Source organism: Microtus oregoni, unplaced genomic scaffold (genome assembly GCF_018167655.1).
Source record: "Microtus oregoni isolate MIOR12 unplaced genomic scaffold, Mior012 000007F_ref0000211, whole genome shotgun sequence".
Taxonomy (NCBI): domain Eukaryota; kingdom Metazoa; phylum Chordata; class Mammalia; order Rodentia; family Cricetidae; genus Microtus; species Microtus oregoni.
This window is the reverse complement of record NW_024543066.1, coordinates 50,010,558-50,030,295: the sequence shown is the minus strand read 5'-3', so window position 1 is coordinate 50,030,295 and position 19,738 is coordinate 50,010,558. Positions and strand designations below refer to the sequence as shown.

Here is a 19,738-nt window from a genome sequence, read left to right as displayed (position 1 = left end):
GATATATGGTTTTCAAAGTATGCTTACACTCCATTTGGGTCAACAACCTTGATATTTGGCAGAGATTTCTGAGAAGATGATGGAAATATTTTATCTCACATTTATACTGACTTTTTGTTGATATTTTGACTTACAGGATAGGGCTTTAATGAGGGCAGTGTGAGAGTGCAACAGAAAAAGATTGGGGAGGGTAAAGAACTTTCACTAAGTCTTAAGACTTACAATGATTTAATTATTTTTAAAAAGAGATAGCTAGCAATATACCTGAGAATTTGGGATGTCCCCTCCAATTCATGTTTATTCCAGAATAGTTAAAACAGGACAGGAAGAGTCACATATAACTTATGTTTTAATGAGGAAAAAGTTATTTGCTTGTCTTGGGTGTTTGTGAGTGCCAAGGGCATGCCATTTTATTTTTGAAAAAGAAATCTTGTATTCATTCCTGTCAAGAGGTAAGGTATTAACTTCAAACTATTGGAGGCCCTTTAAACTTTAAAAAAAGGAGCCAATTACTTTGACTTGTAATTTTTGAGAAATAAGAATGAATTGCTATGCATGTAGGCATATGTTTTCTAGATAATCTGAGGCATACATATCCTTACAAAATCCCTCAAACAGACTGTGTTCAGCGAATGGGTTAGGGATGCTGAAGACAGTGTCTAAAAAATGCTAGTGAAATTCCTGCCTGACTCTGAGTCTCAAAGTCCTGTCCTCACCCAAGTTTTGATGACAGAATTAGATGCACAAGAAAGCATGTATTTCAAAGAGCCTGATGTGGATGGTCCTTCAGTGCCAAGGAACTGCATAATGACAGGTCTTCTTAATAATTTGTACATTGACAATGACCTTTGCTACATCACATGGTTGCTGAGCATGAAGTATATGCCCACAGACTGGCTTCATCTGCTGTGGGAAGCCTTAGGTATAACTTGAATCAAAACCTAAACTGGTCATACTAGGCATGTCTTTTTTTTTCCTCCTTGGTTTCAGGAACTGTGAAATGAGGATGAGAGTAAATATCTGATAAGATTGTTAGGATAAAATAAATTGACATATAAATTTTTGGTTGTTGCACTGGTACTGGCCACCCTTTATTAATTTTTAACTACTTTTATAATCTCTTAAAAATTCAGCCTTATTGTTTGGTTTTGCTTCAATATAGTCAACTATGTAATAAACTCCATTTTATATGCTCTGAGAACATGGCAGACTTTGACTTAAAAGGTGTGTTACAAATTGATGTGCTTTTGTGGTTTCTCTTGGTATTTTCCTGAGATAAGGTGTTGTTATATTGCTAGAGTTTTCCTTAAAATAAACTTTCTGTCTCTGTTCCCAGTACTGGCATTACACAAGTCTGCCACCATACCCACTCTAAGATTTCTGTTCCAAATTCAGGTTCAGGACAATGCCAAGTATATACTTATGAATATCAAGAAGAGGCTGGGAGCTTTAGTAAGGAGCTGTGTGCAGTGTAACCTTTGATATCTAAAAGGGATGAGTGTGTTTTCTATTTATTGTGGATATTGCATCCTTTCATATCCTCTGGTTTCTTGTGAAAAGGGATTAAATGGTATAATTTATGGAGTTTTTTAGGAAAATAAAAAATAACATGCATTCAATATACCTAGCATGCAACAGTCAACACAACTCATGAAAAAGAAAATATGAAATGAAGGAAGACTAATTACAGAGGTGGAATATTGATGTCCCACACAGAGCTCATATACACAAACCTTGATGATGCTACCTACATCTTCCTAGAGATGTATCTTGGGTACATGTGGTGGACATACTCTTCCATTCTGTTACTCTTCACCTTTATTCAATTTCACCTAGTTGCTGCCTTTCTTCTCAATTGTTTCTTCTTTGGTTATGTGTTCGTGTGTGTGTGTGTGTGTGTGTGTGTGTGTGTGTCTGGGTTGCATGCAGGTGTTGGGTGGATATGCATGCCTGTGCACAAACATGTGGAGGTCAAAAGGTTATCTTGGATGTTTTCCTCAATTGCCCCCCCATCAGTTTTCTTTGGACAGTATATCTTACTGAACTAGAAGTGCATCTTGACTAGGCTTGTGCAGGGGTGCCAAGGATTCAGATTCAGGCTCTCAAACTGTCTCACGAAACACTGTTACACACTGAGCTATATCACCAGCATTGAAACTATTGCTCTTGCCTTAATTCTCTGATTAACACTGGAAAGACTCAGGTAAAGTAGATGGCCCAAAGTCAGGGCAGTTTATGCCAAGTTCTCAGAGGTACTTGTGGAGGCTGAGTTTCTTTGAGCCTTGCGAGTTGTGGAATGAGCCAACTACTATGCAATTGTTTTTCATTTTTGTGACCAGCCACCCTCTCTTCTGTAGATTATCATGTTGTAGGGAGGGGCCTTCTTGTTTGTCCCAGCCACTCAGATAGCTTATACCTGAAATCACCACACAGAAACTGTATTAATTAAAACACCTCTTGGCCATTAGCTCTAACTTCTTATTGGCTAACTCTTACATATTAGTTTAACCCATCTCCATTAATCTGTGTATCGCCACGTGGCAGTGGCTTACCAGAGTTTCTAACTGGCATCTGTCTGAGGCAGATAATCCATGGCTTCTCTGACTCTGCCCTTCTTCCTCCCAGCATTCAGTTCTGTTTTCTCTGCCTAACTAAGTTTCACCCTATTAACTAGGCCAAGGCAGTTTCTTTATTCATTAACCAATGAAAGCAACACACAAACAGAAGGACCTCCTATACCATTATCCCTCTTTATGTTCATCACATTTAGAACAGTCCATGTGATATGCGGCCATTTTCTTTGTTTTATGTTTATCCACTTTCTGCATTAATTGAATCATTTCAAATCAGAAAAGGTTACCAGAGGTGCCTAGTACCATTCTGCTCATCACATATGCTATTATTTTAATCACTTCACCACTGTAGTAAGTCTTTCTGGGTACCTTGGAGGAAGGACAAGGAAATCACTATGTGGAGCTCTGTCAAGATCCATGCATGCAACCTTATTGCTCCTCAGCAACTTCCCTTTCTTTCCATTTCAACCATTTATGGAATCCTACCTGATGGTTTTTAAATCACCGATGAAACGATATGCTGGCGTGCATGGTGTGGGGATTTGGAATCTGGACTGTAGTTTGCAGGGAATTGTGCTGCCCTGGCTCTGTGATGATTTGAGGACTGTGGCTGGGACACAGGTCAGCTATGGAATGCCAGGGCTAGGAGAAGAAAATATTCTTCTCCCCGTTCCCTTGACACAAGTTCCGAATGCCACAGAGTTTAAGGAAGGGGCTGCCCTGCAGCACAGTACATATAGAACTGCTTTGCTCAGATATTTAGTATAGCTTAAATTAGATCTGAGACATTGAGATAATGTTTCTGGAGACCTTTGTGGCCATACCACCTGATGGTATTTTGCAGTTGTTCTGATATTCTTGCGACCACAGCCCTAAATAAATACATTGTGCTCTCTTGAGAATGATTACTTCACCCACTTATACTTCCTCTTTCTGATTAAACTGTTCACTGAAGCAATTGTTTCAATAATGTATAAAATGGGCTGCATAATAAACATGCAGCATGCAGTTGCAATTGCTGCTTTTGCTCTGCATCCTCTCTGTCCTGGTTGTTTTAGGACCCTTACCCAGGGACCCCGATGCTCCAGATGTCGACAGTATGGGAGACACAGGACCAAATGATATATAAAACGGTCAATCTTATTGGGCTGGGGGAATATGTTTTACACACTCTTTTCCTGAAGAAGCCTTGGTATCCAATCTCTTTGTTCAGAATCCTACATTTCAGTTCCCTCAAAAATGCTAATTGTCCTATTGAGCACTAATCTCTCAAAATGAGTGTGTATCTCTACTCCGAATTATACTCTACTGGGGCCTTTGATGGAATGAAGGGAACCTGGGAGGAAGGATGGAGGAGGAGGAGGAAGAGGAAAAGGAGGATTTCTGGTATCAGTAGCCTCTAAGACAGATGGTTGTTGTAGGTGACTATGTACTTAAATGGAAAAAACAATAAGTTAGTAACCAGAAACACACAGATGACTCAAGAGTTTAATTCATTTTGGAGTGTGAGGGCCAGCCATGATAATCTAAGTCTGGGCAGAAAGGAAGTTCTTTACTTCCTCCAACCATTATGACCCGGGACTCTGGCCATGGATAAATTTAAATGGAGTCTCAATAGTTTACCCTAAGATAATGCCTGACAGACTGAGATTACCTGACCCCCACTCAAGAGCAGACCATTCAAAAGAAATTCCTGGCATTCCAAGCACTGTATGTAGAAACACCTGCCAGCACTTCACCAGGATATACCTAGACAAATGTCAGCCAATCAGGGGTCCTGAACCTCAGAGACCCCTCACCCCCACCTTTGCTACTATAAAAACCCAATTCTAATTGAGCTTGGGGGCTCTCCGGATATTCCAATACGTTGTAAACGCTGAGAGACTGAGTTTACAAACTTGATTAAAATAAAGGCTCTTTGCTTTTACATATAGGATTCGGTCTCCTTTGTTGGCTTTTGTGGGGACCCATGGATTTGGGTGTAACAGGAGAAAGGTTAATTAATTGGATGAATGTATGACAAAGACATCACAAGGAGATATTTTAATTGGTAGTTACATCACGAGTGAGGAAAAAAGGGAGAAAAGTGTGCTACATCAGATCTCACCCTGAAGCTTTGGACTCTGCTAACAAATATATTCCACTTAGCTTCCTGTTGCTATGCTAAAGCACTGACCAAACCAGGTTACAGGAGGAAAGTATTTTTTCTTTCTTATGGGTTTCAGTCCATATCGACACAAGTAGAGGAATAACTCAAGGCAGATGATTGCAGTAGAGACCACCAGGAGGTGCTGCTCACTTGCTTGTTTACATTTCTTATATAGCCCATGGCCACCTTCCTAGGGATGAGACCACATAGAGTGTACTAGGTCATCCTATGTCAGTTAGCAACCACAAAAATGTCCCCATAGAGCAGTGGCTCTCAGCATTTCTAATGTTGTCACCCTTTAATACCATTCCTCTTCTTGTGGTGACTCCCAACCGTGACATTACTCCATTGCTACTTCATAACTGTAATTTTAATAGTGTTATAAAACATAATGTAAATATCTGATATGCAACCCTAACAGGGTCATAACCCACAGGTTGAGAACTACAGTCACAGTGTTATCCACAGGTCCATTTGATGGAGGCATTTTTTAGAACTGAGATTCCATTCCCTAGTTGTGCTAAACTGACAACCAAGACTAGCCATCACAGAAGGTGAGAAACAGATCTGGCTCCTTGAAAATCTTTGCAAGCTGAGCACCAGCCTTCTCATACCCAGATATCTTCTTCATTTTCCCCTTTGCCTACCAAAACCTCCTGAAAAAGAGACAGAGACATCTAAGAGCCTCTTCTCTATGGATTCAAATGGATATGTTGCACTTGTTATAAACTGCAGAAGAAACACTTGGGTCTTCACTAAAGTGACTTTTGATAACAAAAGATGTGTATGGACCAGGTGGTGGAAGATCGATTAGTGACATTTTCACACAGAATATAAACCCTCTCAGGAATACTCTATGATTTCAAACATTAATGAATTAAAATAATAAAATAATGATGTAGATAAGAAATATGATCTTTTTGTAAGCAGTAAATCCAATGAGTTTTAGAGTGATAGTCCTTATTTCAATGACCCTCAATAAGTATTTCAAAAATTTAAAGCTAATTGAAGTCTTCATTGTTCTAGTTACTTTACACAGAAGGATTTTATGTGAAGGGGCTCATCTTTTGTCAGTTTTCACCTTCTATTACACCCTGCTTGATTCTGAGCCACAGTTTTAGTATTTCCACTTGGCCTATAGAGGGTGCTGGAGAGGTACTGCAGAGAGAGGCTCTTTCCCTTGGTGTCCTGCATTGTTGTACTACATTGTTGAGATATTGTGGCTACTATATCTCAGAGGTTCCCAGTAATATTTGGGATACACTCACCTTCAGTTCCTTCAGTGTGTTCTTTCTTGAACTTACCTTGTTCAATTGCCTCCCACAAGCATTTTTCCTACCCTCCTTCCTCAGTCCATAGGCTGCCTGCACTCTTTTATTTGTTTTTCCAGACAGGGTCTCTCTGTGTAACAGCTGTGGCTGTCCTGGAATTTGCTTCATAGACTAGGCTGGCCTCCAACACAGAGATCTGCCTACCTCTGCCTTCTGACTGCTGGAATTAAAGGCATGTGTGTTACTGCTGACTGCCTGCCTGCCATTCTTGTAGAGGCAACCCAAAAGATGTCTTTGTGGAAACATCCCTATCTTTACCACCAAAGTCTGGATCCATACATTGAAGGCTGTGTTCCAAATATGCCCATCATTGGTACCCTTCTTCCACCATAAGCATCCTTAGCATTCTTTTTATCCTTTTCTAAGATCTGATCCCCTATTAGTAACTAATGTTTCTTTACGCTAAGAATTTCCTTTTGGAACTATTACATGGCTTCTCTCTTTTCACTGGGGCCTGCTGTTTGTGTCAAGTAGCAGATGTTATTAACCTTGCCCATATCTATGGTGTGCACACCATTCCATGTCATGGCCATTGCATCCCATACAAGCACCGGGAGCTCTCTCCTCAGGCCTTGACTTACCACATACACAAGGCAGGCCAGGAATACTGTGGAGTTCAAGTCACTGAAAGCAAACATCAGATCTCTGGGAGATGGAAGATGGAGAATGAATAATGTGACTTCTGTTTATTACATGAATTTTATTAAATAGTTTTTTAAAAATACATTTTCACTATTTTTATTTTAGAATTTTTTACTTGCATACAAGGTATTTTGGTCACATCTACCCACTAATTCTCTCCTAACTCATCTCAGATCTACCTCAGATTTCAACTTCAAGTCTTCTTTTTGTAATCACCCACTAATTTCCCTTTATGCTGCCCATAAGCTAGTGGGTGTGGAGCCACCCACTGGAGCATTCTAACACATTGGGGTCCACATACTTAAAGAAAAATGACCCTTCCTCTCCCAGAAACTAATAAATATCAAGAGCTCCTCATCTATGGATGCAGTTCACAGCTACCGAGAGTTTATAAGTGTAAGGTCCTGTCAGATAGTGTTTTTCACCTAGTCCTCCCAGCTTCTCCAACCGCCGGCTCTTACAGGCTTTCTCCCTTTCTTCTGTGATAGACTGTGCACCCTGAGCTAAGGGAAGTGATGTCCTGTTTGTGGCTAATCTCGCCACTGACTGTACTGCACCAATAGTTTTCTGAAGAGGTCTGAGAGTCACACTCATTCACAGCCCTATTCATGATACCCAACTCCCTATGGCGCCTGGATCTCTGTGGTACATAGTGACCTTCTGCAGTGATAAAAATCACTCAGTGGGTCTTCCTTCTCCTGCATTTCCTCACTGCTTTCCAACCAAGGTTTTCTGATGTCATCCCTTAAATCATTTCACCAAAATCTTGAGAATATGCTTCTAGGGAAACACAAATTGCATCTCAGAGATGAAGGAAGAAAGTGTCTAAGAAAGCAAGTAGTCAAGCAGTAGAAATGAGCACTCCATCTCTGAAGTTTCCAGACTTGAGAAGAAAATGGTTTACTTCATTTCACATGTCACAGTCCATCATCAAGGGAAACAAAGGCAGGGAATCAAGACAGAAGCTTGAAGCAAAAACCACTGAGGAATGCATGCTGGTCTACTCAGTTACATTATATATACACACACATATATATGGCTACAATTAATATATATATATACATATACATATATATTTATATAAATAGGTTCCCATACCTAGGAATGGTGCTTTCCACAGTGGGCTGGGTGTGCATCGTTAATGACCAATCAAGTAATTCTCCATACAGTTGCCCATAGGACAGTTTGATGGGAACAAGGAGGTTCTCTCTTCCCAGGTGTGTCAAATTGACAACCATGATTAGTTAGTCATTCTACTCTGTAAAGGATTATTATGGCAGGAACCTGAGTAACATTAAAAAAAGTATTTTTTTTTTTTTTATTTTCGAGACAGGGTTTCTCGGTAGCTTTTTGGTTCCTGTCCTGGAACTAGCTCTTGTAGACCAGGCTGGCCTGATAGAAGAATACTTTCTGTATAATATGCTGTCAGAGTATGTTACATAAGGAGGGTGGCCCTTTGTTCCGGCTGCCCAGCTAGCTTACACCCAAAATAACCACAAAGAAATTGTATTAAATAAATCACTGTGTGACCCATTATCTCTAGCTTTTTATTGGCTAACTCTCACATCTTGATTTAAGCCATTTCTAATAATCTGTATATTACCACGAGGTCGTGGCTCACCAGGAAAAATTCAGCACGTCTGACCTGGAGGCTCTATGGCATCTTTCCCACTCTGCTTTCTTCTTCCCAGAATTCATTTCTGTCTTTTCCACATACTTAAATTTTGTCCTATCAGGCCAAGCAGTTTCTTTATTAATTAACCAATGAAAGCAACACACAAACAAAAGGACCTCCTACACCAAGAGTGTACTGTCTCTCTAGTCAGATCTTATGTGGCATGTATTTTCTGTGTATGTGGTCAGATTAGTAAGGTGTTGCTGTTATGAATGACAGTTCTGTTATGGCAGACAGTGGTATAGTTAGTTATACATTGAAACCTGAAGCTCTGATGTCTGAGTAAAGCAATTATTTGACACAAACACAAGTGAAGCTTTGGAACTACTCCCTTCAGTCTTGGGTACTTGATGTCACAAGATCTACAGTGGTGATCTTACGCTACAGTCAACCACCATTCTTCTCTCAAGCTCAGCCTCATGAGCCATCCTAGGACAGTACTTTGATAAACATGTTCTTGGCCTACATTGCAGAAATAGGACAGATGGTGGGTCAGAAGTAGATTCTAATTAGAGGACATGCAACAGGCCCCATATCTCAAAATGGTTTAAAATAAAGAATAGTTCAAGGAGAAAGTGATGAGTATTCAGGAAGAAACTGGTGAGCAGCTTATGATAGAGACACCATTACTATGCACAAGCTCCTCCTGTCTAACATCCCTTTCAGTTGACATCTCCTGTCTATGATGGAGTGGTATTTTATATATGGGGCTCAAGTTCCACTTGAGTATCAGAAGACAGAGGTGACTATTTGATTGGACTCCACAGGTAGTCTGATTTGAGTACCAAGAGATATCATCACTTATTTTGGGCAACAGGTTGCCAAGACAACATTCAGGAATGGAGATGCTAATTTTTCAACACCACTACAAAAGTTAGCAAGGGGCCTAATAGACCTTGGGTGCATTGGGCATGTGGTTGCAGTGGCAACAGGCAGCTTTCTGAGCAGGACAGTCAGGTATGCACCTCTCAGCACTGTTCAGCCATGGCCTGCCTGTTGAGCTCTGGAATAATTCTCTCTTTTGATGATAAACCACAGTGAAAGAGAGAACTATAGCTAGAGTTCATGGGCAGTGTCCAGGCGGGTATGACACTCTTTATCCTAAAGGAAATTCCTAAATAAAATAGTTCTTTCAATTAATTTGTTCTCAAAAATAAAAAGCATGCACACACTTTCAAGTTTCATTTTCTTCCAATTTATTCATTTTTGATTGATTGAGAGAGAGAGAGAGAGAGAGAGAGAGAGACTAGAGATTTAATCAGCTCTAGCATCAAATTCCCTCAAGTCCCAGAATCTGCTCTCTGTATGGAGGAACCTAAGCCAGAAGGAAACAGCTCAAGAGGGAAATGTTTTACCTTCAAGGTGTATTTTGATCACCTGTCCTTTTTTCCTTTCTTTTTATAATGCACTGCATATTAATCACCGGAAAGAACAGGTGTGGATATAGGGGTTCTCTCCCTTATTGGCTTGCCTTAACATCTTTAAAGAGCTATTTATTCAGAGCTCTGCTGAAAGATGAAACCCAGAGGAATAGTTCTTTCTGGACACTAGGTGCATGGAGTGATATTTTACTCATTCCTTCTGGAGGAACCACTGGCTCCTGGGGCTTGCAGGAGCTTGGAAGGCTTCCCTGTGAAGTGGAGAGGGGTGATGGCACTTAGCACTGAAAACTTCTGTGCAGATTTTCTTATGGCTATGGTAGTGGGTATGACTCCCATGCACGTAACTTCTGAAGCAACAGCAAATATCTTAAGAGAAATTTGGAAATGGGCAAATAGCAAAAATGACTTGTGTTATGGAGCCCATTTCTGTTAATGAGTAAATTCCACAAGTATTTATGAAACTGTAAAGAGGTTTACAAGATACAGCTTGCTCAAATAAACCCACAACCCATGGTAAGGAGACTGGGGCAAGTGAGATATATTTCTTTTATCTTTGTTGCCTCCATTGCAAATTTTGTTATTAAAAGGTGAATGTTGACCTGGGTGCCGGCACTGTAAGGGCCCATGGTGGTTTGAAAATTGTCTTCTGACCTATGGAGAAAAGACAAGTTTCAGTCTCATATTTCAGTCATTGGCCTAAGACAGGGAACAGAGGATAGGAGAGGACAGAAGGAAGCCAGAGGGAAAGGGAAAAGAGAAGGACAAAAAGGGAGAAAGGGGAAATCCAGGAGAAGCTGGGGAGGAGACAGCTGGAGGCCAGGAAGAGTAGATGAGTACCGAGGGAGGGAGAAACCCAGATGGCAAAGGGAAGGAAAGTGGGAAAGGACCTGGAGGGAGTAAGTCAGCATTTTCTGAGAGTTCATTATATGCCAACTGGTGGGCTCCCACTTAAACTGCTTCTGTAAATTTCAGAGGTGCTGCACATTAGATGTGGTAGAAGGCCCACGTTTTAGAAGCTCAGCTGTGTCGAATAACTGCCTGAGATCGTGCATCCAGGACCATCCAGAATGTATTTCGAAGTCAGAGTTCTGTCTCTTTCTTAAGATTGTCTGAGAAATACATGATTTGATGAAAGTTGGAAACTAACTTACTTTGTAACTAAGCAAGCTTATGCAGAATGCAGATACAGACTCCTGACTCTTTCATGGATTTAAATGCTGGTCCATTTATATACACATCAGTAAAATGTAAACTTGTAATTCAGTAGAGTTTAGACTAGTATTTGTTAATTTTTACTATATGTTAGTCACTCAGGGAGCTCGCTAAGTGCCAAATTCCTCAGACTCCAACTAAAGGCTCTGACTTGGAGCCAGATGTTCAATGATTCAAATACACTAGCTCACATCTGACAGTCTAGAACATTCAGAACAGTACTATTCTGTCAAACAGCCAGTCTTTGAAGAGGACACTTTACCTATTGCATGTAATAACAAGCTCTATTTATAAGAAACTTCAATAGCAGAAAATCCTTCTTACATTGAACAAATAGATCTCACATAATCTGTCTGGTTTACTTAAACAGAACTGCATGGAGAAGACTAGAAGATTTAAGTTCCCATTATCATATTTCGTTTTTAAAGGTGTATTGTGTGTGTGCACACATGAGCATGTGTGTACACATATGTGTATACCTGAGGAAGCTGGAGGAGAGTATGCGATTCCCTGGAGCTGGAGAGATACCTAGTATAGATCATAGTAATTGAACTTGGATCATTGGAAAAAACAGCAAGTGTTCTCAGGAGACCCCTTTCATTTTTTAAAATAAATTTTTTCCTGAATATTATTTTTAAGACAATTAACTTGGTAAGGAAAGTAACTACTTATGTTCCTTGGAGATCTGAGACTCGCTCTTCAGCACCTCTGATGGGACGATGGACTCTGTGTTCTTGCTGGGCAGTTGTCCTTAGGGAACCTCACACTAGAGAAGATGAGACTTCTCATTTCCTGTAGCAACATCATGATGTGCATGGCCCAAATGAAACAAACCACCTCAGTCAGTGCTGCCTCAGATGTGGAAGATTCCTGTGTGTCAAGGTGGAGGAGAGGTTGGCGCCGAAGAGGAAGGCGTTCTCCAGGTAGGCCCCACTAGGAGCCCTGCCAGTTCTGAGGTTCTGCTTGCTTCTATTTAGTTGCAATTCTATGTTAGCACGAGCTGTTTCTTAAGCCACTAAAATCGACTGTGAGGAGAGAAGGTGCTGTATAGAAAAATACCACATGCTTCCAAACATGTCACTAGACATCTCAAATCCTTAGAGACTACTTCATATCTGTTCACCTACTTAGAAAGACAGGAGCAAGTATTTACTCATAGATTTAAGAGGAAATTAATTACTTATAAATTTTAAAAGGCAGCAGGGGTCAATGTGGATGTGAAGCATCTGAAGTGATCGTTTGAGTATATTTTCTGAAATTTAAAACAGTGTGATAAGGAAAATTAAAAAGAACTCATTCCAATTATTTATTTTAAAATAGGGATAATGATGACTATTTCTGTTGTTTGGTGATCATATGAGAGAGCATAACACATGTTAATGTCTAAACATTTCTTGTATACAGTCAGCACCAGAGAAGAGATGTCACTCTCTGTACTTGGAATCAGTGAGAATCCTGCTGATTTGTCACGTGGCTCTTCACGAACCTTTGGTTTAGCGAACTCCCTTTGAATAGCACTGAAAATGATGAGATAAGTAGAGAGAAGAAGCAGGGAGTGAGCAAATGAGCACATGAAATCTGCATGGATGCTCTTTCCTCAGCTTCCCCCAAACCTAAGAAGAACTCAAGATTGAATGTGTGAAGGATAGACCATCTCAGGCTTTGGGTAGGTTGCTTAATTCTGTGCTCTTTTCTTTTTTTTTTCTTCATTTTTAAAAAGATCTCTTGTTATGTATATGGTGTTCTGCGTGCAGGTACACCAGCACAACAGAAGAAGGGCACCAGATACTTTTATAGATGGTTGTGACCCACCATATAGTTGCTGGGAATTGAATTCAGGACCTTTGGAAACGTAGTTAGGAGTCTTAACCCCTGAGCCATCTCTTCATTCACTGACTCCGGCTCCCACACACATTGTTTTCTTAAAAGTTCTTTTTTGGTTCTGCTGCTCTAGCCAGGCTTAGGGTCACAAATCACACCAGAAACCTCAGCTCATTTTGATATTTTTTTTAATGATGAAATTCTGCATGGTTTATCTTCTGTGATGGGTATAAAACCAGAAGAGCTCCATAATATGGACTTAAAGGGAAACTGGAGAGGATGAAGTCCTCAAACAGAATGTGCAGCTTATACAAAGGTGCTTACATCATTGCCAAACATAGCATTGTAATTTTCATGTTGGTGTGTGTGAAGGACTGGAAACATTCTGGGTTCTAGCTGTGAGCATCCTAGCCATGTAACCTCGTGTTTCCTTTCTCCTGCCACAAACACAGCATCTACTGTGTAGCTATCAGTTCCATGTGGAGCTTTAACTTCAAAGGTTCAATGCCGCCCTAAGTTGAACAAGTATCTTGAGCCATTTAAGTGAATACTGTGCCCATCAGTCACAGTCCAGAAGTCTTTGTCTCCTTTGGACATTACTCCATGGCCTCTCCTAAAATGGGGAACCAGGGTAGGACACGCTAATATTTTTGAACCTTAAGTGACTTAATGTAGGTTGTGATCACATATTATACAAAGCTTGAGCTCTTACAGCACAGAATACAATGCTGGGGTCCACAGAATGGCATGAGTTAGCAGCGATGAGGGGGTCCTCTCCACAAACAGACCAAACCTCATGGACTTCACGCTGAGTCCATGTTTCTATTTTGTTAAGAAAATATGATCCCACTGTAGCCCAGAAGTGTGAAGGTGCATTATTTTTACTGTTTTCTAAACTGCATGCAGATAAAAGGGGATTCTTTTCGAAACTACAACCTCTGAATTATAGTTTTTGATTTACTATACATAACCATAGTGCATTTCTTGTTAAAACACCAAGCTATTTTTACCAAAATGAAAAGAAAACAGTTGTTTCTTTATAAATAGTTTAAGTAGTTTAAATACATATTTCATAACAAGATTATAAAAATAATTTTTTTAATAAATAAAGACGTATTCATTTACATGGCAAATAATGTGCAGCTAGCTAAGCACTATAGGCCACCAGCTCTATTTTACTGATTGTCTAGGAGATGACATGCAGTGATAATTGTTCCTCTGCCTTCAAAAAGGGGAAAATAGATCAGCAGGAGCCATGCACGCAAGGCTAACCATGCTATGGATATTGTTCAGAAATGACAATCAGGAAAAACCTTTGCTGCACTTCACAAAAGCCACTTACTTCAAAACTGGTTCCCAAACTCTTTGTCTGGGATTTCTATCTACTCAGACCCTCAGGGTCTTTGGTTATCCAAAGTCTGCCAAACAGACTAGTAAATTAATACTTGTACAGAAAAAGGGTTGATTCTTCTAAGATCTAGAAATTGTTTGCTACAGTATAGAGGTGGATCTGCCTTTGCCTGGCTCCCTGACCTCTTTTCTGCAGAATTCCCAACATTGCTTAGGCTCCCTGCCTACTAGAGGCCCAAAAGGTAAACTAGAGCTGTCATGCAGCAGCCATTTGACATGGAAAGCTGCCACTAGGTGCTGATATCATACATTTATGGCTTTGCTGTCCTTTGCTTCTACTGTGCTTGTGATAACTTCCACTGGAAAGTTCTCCAATGGTTCTGTAGATGCTTCTCGGTTCCAAGAGCCTGGTAAATTTTCCAAACTGAAGGAACTCACAGGTCTGTGGGTGATGCTGCCTTCTTCTGATCTACTTGGGAGAACTAGGTGCAAGGATGTTTCTGAAGAGGAGCAGAAAGAGGAGGAGAGACTGGCTGAGATGGACTGCAAAGGTGTCAGCGTGGTATCAGAATTGGGGGAGATGCACTTCAGGAACTGCAAATGACCTTCCTGGATAACGTGGCAGTGGTTTGGAGAATGAAGCAGTTCACTGTCTGCTGGGGTTTGCTCATGAGTTTCAGTTCGTTGAGGGCTGTTGCACAAAGAGGAGGGATCCACACTCCAGATGTCAGAGGTGGCACTACCATGATAAAGTTGTGCTCCACCTGCCTGAAAATGTAGGCAAGGCTGATGAGCACTCCAGCTCACCCTAGTCTGTAAGCTTTCTCTGGAAGGACACATCGGAGTGGGATACAGAGAGCAAAATCTTGATGGTTGCTGAGGTGACAAGATATTTTCCAGAAGTTGAATGATGTTCCTCATATCTTTCCCTAGTTGGGAAACCTCCTGAGCCAATGTTGTCACCTGTGTGGAGAAAGCAAAGCCATCAACAATGATCACAGGTACACAGAGTTGAAAGGTTTCAGAGCACTGAAGACAGGAAGGGAAATTTCTTAGTAAGAGGGGCACTCCAACTTAGAGCTAACCAAGCGCAAGGTGAGTGAGTGGATTTATATGCTGATCTTGCACAGATGAGTGTGCTTAGGAGTCTTAATCATCAGCTGGGATATCATTGCAAAGAATTGGAGAGGTTCTGTGGCCTTGAACACCAATGACAGCTTCCACTCTCTAAAAGCAGAAGAAATACAGACAAGTACACAGATATCACCCAACGATCAACCCAGAGGGCAGATACCAAGTGCAAAGCACCAGAAACATTGAGCCTCTGTTCAGTGTGGGGACTGCACAGCAGCTCTCTAGCTTGACATTTTCTAGGGGGGCTGAGGTCTTGTGCCTAGAGGTCCAGAAGCAAAGGGACCTTCAAGATGTAGAGGGTTCTGAGACCTCTTACCAGATTTTCTGTCAAGAGAATTCTTGGGAAAAATGAAAGTGAGATGAAGATGAGATGAAGAGAAAGAGACTGTGAAGTGGCTAATGAGAAGCAAGCACTGTGAATACCCAAGTTTCCTGGGATCTCCCAGCTAACTAGCTTATCCTTCAGTGTAGCCCAGATTGCACTGTGTCTGCTTCACTCAGTGTAGAGGTGAATCACTTAGCACTTATCCGTTTCTCAAAGGAGACACAGTCCCTAAACGCAAAAACCACAGACAAGTATTCATTTAAAACACAATAAAATCCATTGACAGAGTTGTTTTCTTAACATTAGATTTAGACTAAGGTAACAGCAACAAAACCTCAGAGTCCACTGGAAGGCTGACTGTGGTTCCAATCTGAGGTTTCTGAAGCAAGTTTGTATCATCTCAAACAGGGTACACACAAATTTACACTCTTTGAATTATCCAGCACTCACAATCTTGTAATGCATTGCTATCTCTTCTTTAATACCTTATATCTTATGATAGTGTTGCTGTTATTTGATTTTACTATCACAACCCACAAATGTCTCAGCTGAAGTCCTAGAACACCATCAGCACCCAAACAGAGCAGTCAGTTTCAACATCCATGCTACCAAAATCAAGACTGCTGCTTGGGACGGGTCTCTCTCTCTCTCTCTCTCTCTCTCTCTCTCTCTCTCTCTCTCTCTCACACACACACACACACACACACATTCAAAAATTATCTATATATCCAGTCTTTGTACAAATGTGCATTTTATGATGGATATACCCTTTAAATCTCTCACTCTCCCTCTTCTCTCCCCAGTCAGTTTCTTTTGTTTGCTTAGACAACTTTATTTTCATTGTCTACACATTCCTAATTCATCCAATCCACTTCTGGTGAGAGCATTCTGAAGCCAGCTCTCCTTTGCAGTCCAAACAGGAGGTGGCACTGCTCATCTTAAGCATTTAGAAATGTCTAGAAAGAAGTCATTCTGTGGTTCAGGCCACCAGCTGTTAACATAGTGGCTGAAATTTCAAGACCCAAACTCTTTGTGTTGGTTTGAAACTGTAGGGAAGCAAACAGATGCTTCTCTCGTTTGTTTTCTGTGGATCTGCAACTTCTGGAAATGGAACAGTTCCTACCAATCTCCCTGTGGAGAGGAAGGGTGAGTAAAAAGGACCTGGCAGTTTCTCCAGTTCTGCATGTGTGGCTCACACCACTCAGTGTGACAGAATCCCTGCCCCACAGATGAGCTGATGGTTCTGTAGAATCCTCAGCTCCACTACCAGCGTTTTAGGATATATTCTGCCACCAAATGGAATTATTGAAAGGACATCTGAACGGCTCTCTCTGTGGTCAGTGAGCCCATTTCCGAATCAAACTCATCTGAATTGGTGGATTAGCTGAGCTTTCAGTCAGGATACCTAGGTGGTGGTTGGAAAGGAAATGATCCCCAAACGGAGTGGTAGGACTAGGAGGTGTGGCTTTGGTGGAGTAGGCATGGTCATGTTGGAGGAAGTGTCTCACTGTGGAGGTGGGCTTTGAGCTCTCATATATGCTCAAGCCATACCCAGTACGACCAATACCTTCCTCAAGATGTAGGAAGCTTGTGTAACATGAATGGGGGCCTGCTTGTTTGTTGGGGTTTTTTGTTCTGCCCAGTTCCCCACAGTCAGCAAGCCCCAAAGAAAATCACACATAGGTCTCCATAAATTATAAGCTGATTGGCCCATTAGCTCTAGTCTCTCATTGGCTAACTCTCACATCTTGATTAACTCATTTTTCTGATCTATGTTAGCCATGTGGCTTAGTACCTTTTTTCAGTGGGGCAGATCACATCCTGCTGCTTCAGTGGTCTGGGCAGGAGTGGGAGGAATCAACTTCCTCCTTCCCAGAATTCTCCTGTTCTCATTACATCATTTCTATTTCCTGTCTGGTTTTCCCACCTGTATTTCCTACCTGGCCAATCAGCGTTTATTTAAAACATGATTGACAGATTAAAGACAATTCTCCTGCAAGCTTGGCTACATCTTCAGTATCTTGTCTGCCTGCATGCTGCCCTTCCTTCCATTGATGATAATGAACTAAACCTCTGAACTGTAAGGGAACCACCATCACAGTTAAATGTTTTCCCTTATAAGACTTGCTGTGATAGTGTCTCTTCACAGCAATAAAAACCCTAACTAAAATAGCCCATCTGACCTTTCATTCAGAACTGGATAAAGACAGAGAATTGGCAGACTGTTTTTAAACTTTAGGTATATTAGGCATTACAGAATTCAGTGAAAATTTTAACTAATATAATAATGCAACATTTTTATAATCAAACTAACCAAAAATATTAAGACAGGCACCGTTCAGTGTGTGAAGCAGAAGACTGAGGCCCAGAAATAAATGTTTTATAAAAATGACAAGTGTTTGTGTATGTGTGTGTGTATCTGTGTGTGTCTGTGTATGCATATGCGTGTGGTAACCTCAGAGACCAGAAGAGAGCATCAAATTCTTTGGAACTGGAGGTACAGGTGGTTATAAGCCCCTGACATAGGTGCTCAGAATTGAACTCCTATCCATTGCAATAGTCCATTGCTGTCTTTGTTGCTGAACCATCTCTTCTCCTCCCAGATGGTGTTTTTAAGATTACTCATTTCATAAGAGACATGTTTGGTCTAGAACTTAGGCCTTATCTTTTGCTGCAGTATGTTATTGTGCTGATTCTAAAGGAGCTAGGAAGTGCTTGCTAATGTGTTTAGAATTCTCCACAGAGCACAGTGACACAGACCATTGCTCATGGATAAGAGTTATACAGACTGTCAATTCAATATCAGATAAGCAAATAGTGTAATCTCAGGAAACAATTACAGAATGATTAAACAGTAAATTCTCTTCAAAGAAAATTATATAAACAACAACAAAAGATTTGCAATAGGATAAACACTATTATTCAGAATAAATGCATTTCTAGCTTTCAAAATGAAAATTTCCCTTTTATTCAGAGCTGTGTTCTTGACATCTAACTTATACTGTACAATAACAACAACCCTGAGTCCATGAACTCTGAAGGGAACTCATGGACTCCACTGACTCCAGGAACATCAACACATATAACTGTTCCAAAATGCAAATTACTGTCTTAGCTGGAACTAAAAACAACAGAGAAGTCAAGAAAATAGAACTTTCAAGTGATGTGAGGGAAAATTTCCATCATTATGTGCCCAGGGACACGCCCTGGGACCCTATTAAAGTTCCATGAGGGAAATAATCTCTTTTCAAGGACAAAGTCAGTTGCCACAAAAAGAGACAGCATCTCCTGAAGGTGGAAACAAGGATGACACTGACGGGGGTAGTGACTTCCACAGAAGACACAATACATTTTATTGCAGTGGTGTGTGCTGGCCCCTGCTGGGTTGCTGAGTCTATTCTAAGATACAGAAGACAGTAGCTTTGATCAAGCATAAGAAACAAAGAGTTTACTTTTTGAACGTGGTAGAATTCAAGTCGCCACCTGATTAAGAAAAATAGAATTGCCGATGAAGACTGTTGAGGCTGTGTCTTCAGCATAGAACTTAGTGCCAGAGCACTGTGAAGTGAAGTAATACAGTCAAAAAATCATCTTGACCAGACAAAGGCAAGTTTTCTTCTTACCCCAACAGCAACCTAAAACCCTTATATTTTTGTCACTCATATTAGAAAACATAAGGGTCTTCCCAAGCCCCACCTCTTTTCTATCATATTTGTTTTTGTTTTTGTGAAACTTTGTACATGAGGAGGCTATGTCGATGTGGACTTCTGATTAAGGTAGAGAGAATGTATAAAATGAACATTATTTGATGTGTATTCTCCATATGTATGTTTTTGTCCATTCACTTTTTCTTTTTTCATTCTTCCTCTTCCTTCCTATTCTTTGTCCCCCTCTTCCTTCTCCTGGATGAAAATCCAGCAGTCTTGAATTTAAACCTGTTGGCCAAAGCAGCTCACCATCACCATCTTTCCAGCAAAGTGCTCACACTAACATTTCCTTTTTTCTCCAAGTCCTGTCAGAAAAAGGGAGGGAGGAAAGAACTATCTGTGCTCCCAAGAGACTCAGTTCTCTACTCCTGCACCAGAGCATCCAAAGACTCCCCTCTTTTATTTTTGTGTCAGGATCATGCATTAAAGTCTCACTT

General features: G+C 40.7%; 1 protein-coding gene across 1 annotated transcript in view; it reads right to left on the bottom strand.

The window, feature by feature from the left end:
• Positions 1-13,866: 13,866 nt before the first annotated feature.
• The window catches only part of Kcnh8 (potassium voltage-gated channel subfamily H member 8), a 431,344-nt gene continuing 425,472 nt past the window's right edge, over positions 13,867-19,738 (bottom strand). The window contains exon 16 of the mRNA XM_041656042.1: positions 13,867-15,098. Coding sequence (XP_041511976.1) covers positions 14,439-15,098 — 660 coding nt within the window. The 3' untranslated portion in view covers positions 13,867-14,438. The remainder of the gene's footprint in view (positions 15,099-19,738) is intronic.